General features: G+C 35.8%; 1 protein-coding gene across 1 annotated transcript in view; it reads left to right on the plus strand.

The window, feature by feature from the left end:
* The window catches only part of MON2 (MON2 homolog, regulator of endosome-to-Golgi trafficking), a 111,401-nt gene that overhangs the window by 100,458 nt on the left and 7,838 nt on the right, over positions 1–3,105 (plus strand). Inside the window, 2 exon segments of the mRNA XM_023518411.1 lie at positions 609–816; positions 3,009–3,091. Coding sequence (XP_023374179.1) covers positions 609–816; positions 3,009–3,091 — 291 coding nt within the window.

Consider the following 3,105-nt stretch of genomic DNA (forward strand, 5'->3'; position numbering starts at 1 on the left):
CCTTCTTAGGAAGCTACTTCAGAATATGCTTCATGAACATAAAGATGTTACCCAAGAAAAGAGAAGGCCTGAGATCCAGGAAGTAGGCTCTAACAGAAGAGAATGTGAACGGTCCCCTGGTGGCTCCAGGTAGAGCCAGGCCACGAGTCCCTAGTGCAGATTGGAGCAGAGATCCTGCTCCCGGGAGGGAGTTACGGTCGAGGGGCTGTGGGGGAGGTTACTGCAAGTTTGACCATGTGGAAAACCATTGCCAGGTGCAGTTTATAGTGCTGTTGATGAAGACTGAGACAAGAAAAATGTCGAAGCGATGAGGGTGCACAGTGTTGCCTTGTTTTTGATTTCATGAGGGGGGAAACTGTTTCTCTCTCACACATGTGTGTGTGTATAGATACATAAAATACACATTAAGAACAAAGTAGGAGAGATCTGCACATAAACACATACATATTTAATATGTAATTTCACTGCGTATATGCCGTTAGCTATAGGTTATTAATAGATGCCTTTCATTAGATTGGGGAATTTCTTTCTGAGTTTGCTAAGAGTTGTTATTTTTAACTTGCATTGATTTAACTTTTTTTAATCATCAAAAATTGTTAATTTTACAGAAGCAGAGATTGATATTCGTTTGAGAGAGGAATTTTCTAAAATGTGTTTTGAAACATTGCTTCAGTTTTCCTTCCGTAATAAAGTCACCACGCCTCAAGAAGGCTACATCTCAAGAATGGCACTCTCGGTGCTTCTGAAGAGGTCCCAGGATGTCCTCCATCGCTACATAGAAGACGAGAGATTAAGTGGCAAGTGTCCTCTTCCAAGGTATAGATTTTATTTTATTATGCATTAATGTCATAATTGTTAATAACAAGTAACACTCTGAAAAGGAAATGTTTTGTAAGTGATCTGAACTAACCTGAGTTTGTTCATACTTTTATAGATCCTGTACTTGATAAATATTCATAGGTTTTGCTGCAGACATATTAAGGTGTTTATTAACAGGGTGCTTTTTCAGACTCTTCAGAGAGGTTAAGTAATGACCTCTGTCATAGGAATGTATGTACCAAATTACCTTTCTGAGTCTCAAAACATTTTTGAATTCCAAAATATATCTTCAAGTGAGGATGTATGGATCGGTACAAGTACATGATGTTATTTCTCTAGAGTAAAAGTCACAGATAAACAGCATTTGAAGGACATCTTTGCTTTGCAGTTATTGGTCATTGCTGGGTTTCCTCTACTTCTGAGCCATATCTTAGTTCTTCTTTTCACCTAATCAGCTTAGTTAAGCCCTGGGAACTACACTGATTGATCTGCCCATGCTGTGTCGGGGGAAGGGGCTCTAGACCTTCCTGGTACACCAGGGCTCATCATAGTTGGGCTGTAAACCAGGCTTGATCAAAGGCTGCATCTGTTTTTTTAATGTGGAAATTAAAGTTGAAGAAAAAGTAAAGGAAAGAAACAGAAAATAACATAAGAAGACAGTTTTCAAAGTCAGGCAAGAGGACCATCATTTTGGTTCCCATCTCATAGGCAGTACTGAGAGGCAGGTCATTGCCCTCAGCCCTGCGCACATTCTTATTTACCTGCAGTCGGTTTGTGGAGTTGGAATTGACCTATCAGAAGATACAGACATTGTAAAGCTTTTGATATGTGTTACTAAATTGCCTACCAGAGATTTGTGCCAATTTATATTCTCCAGGAGTATGCATCAATACCCCTTTTCTCAATTTTTAACATTTTAAAATTATTTGCCAATTTATCATTTATTTTATCTTTTTCTAATTTGATGAATGAAAAAGTCACATAGTAGATTGTCTTTTTTTAAATTACAAATGCTTAGTAGCCATGTGTAGTTCATCTTTTAAGATCCTGTGTAGTTTGATCTAGATTTCTAGAGCACAAATTATAATTTCTCATATTTAAACTTAAGTACGAAAACATTCCAAAGATATATATTGGTAATTTGGTTATGGGCATGGTTGAAAATTCGTTAATCAAAATTGCTTTCTGAAATGTACTAGGAAATACAGTAATAAAGTTGCTTTGAATGTAATATTGTTTATTAGATTATTTATTATAACATTGTTTGACTTCACAGAGCGACTTTATGTTTTAGGTATTTTCTTTTTAACTACTGCCTTTAAATTGAGCCCTATTAATGATTGTCCTCTGAAATTATATCACACTATATGTTTGTTGCAGTATCATTAAATTGTTTTCTAAAAAGCTGCATTGTGACAATGAAATATTTATATTTCTATGCTTACATTTATTTTGCATCCCCTCAAAACAAAAGGAAGGCTTGAAATAGAAAGCTGTCGTAGTACTAAAAAAGTTCTGTGTATAGAATGGTATCCAGATTCCCACCCCTCAGGACAGGGTGGGGGAGAGAGCCCTGCAGAGCAGAGGGGCTTCCCGTCAAGCTGCCCTGGTCGGTCCCTTAGTCCAAGATCATTCTTCATGGCTGACATCTCCAGAGAGTATCACCTTAGGATTGTTTTGAACACTTTCTTGTTTATAATGTTACAAAGTTAAATAAGTACCATTGTAATTTTGAATGTACTTTTAACAGCACAGTGAAATGCATGCCGGGTGGCAATAGTAGTCTTTGTTCCCAGTTAACTCTGGCAAATCTCTTTTAGTATAATTGGTGGTGGTGGTGGGGCTTTTGTGTAGAAATTTTTAAAGTGTGTATTATAAAATGTTTTAATTTTAAGTAGTTACATGAAATATCTTCCAAATAAATTTAGATTTGTACAAGTAGATTGTGCCTCTCCTTTTTTAATTAATAACTTACGGTAAGAACAACTATAAATCTAATTTGTACACTGAAGTACGTATTAATAAAATGATTTTTACTTTTATAAGAATTTAAACCTTACATTAACTTTCCATTGTATCGTGTTCAGTATCCTAACAAGGTACATCTGTTTGTACAAACCTAATTTAAAAAAAACACACATGGCATATTTGTAAATCTTAACAGAAATAATTTGCCATCTCTTTTTTAGGCAGCAAGTAACAGAAATCATATTTGTTTTAAAAGCAGTGAGTACTCTCATTGATTCCTTGAAGAAAACTCAGCCTGAGAATGGTGAGTGCTTAGAA

This window comes from Otolemur garnettii, unplaced genomic scaffold (genome assembly GCF_000181295.1).
Source record: "Otolemur garnettii isolate 467f Iridium unplaced genomic scaffold, OtoGar3 scaffold00138, whole genome shotgun sequence".
In the NCBI taxonomy this organism is placed as follows: domain Eukaryota; kingdom Metazoa; phylum Chordata; class Mammalia; order Primates; family Galagidae; genus Otolemur; species Otolemur garnettii.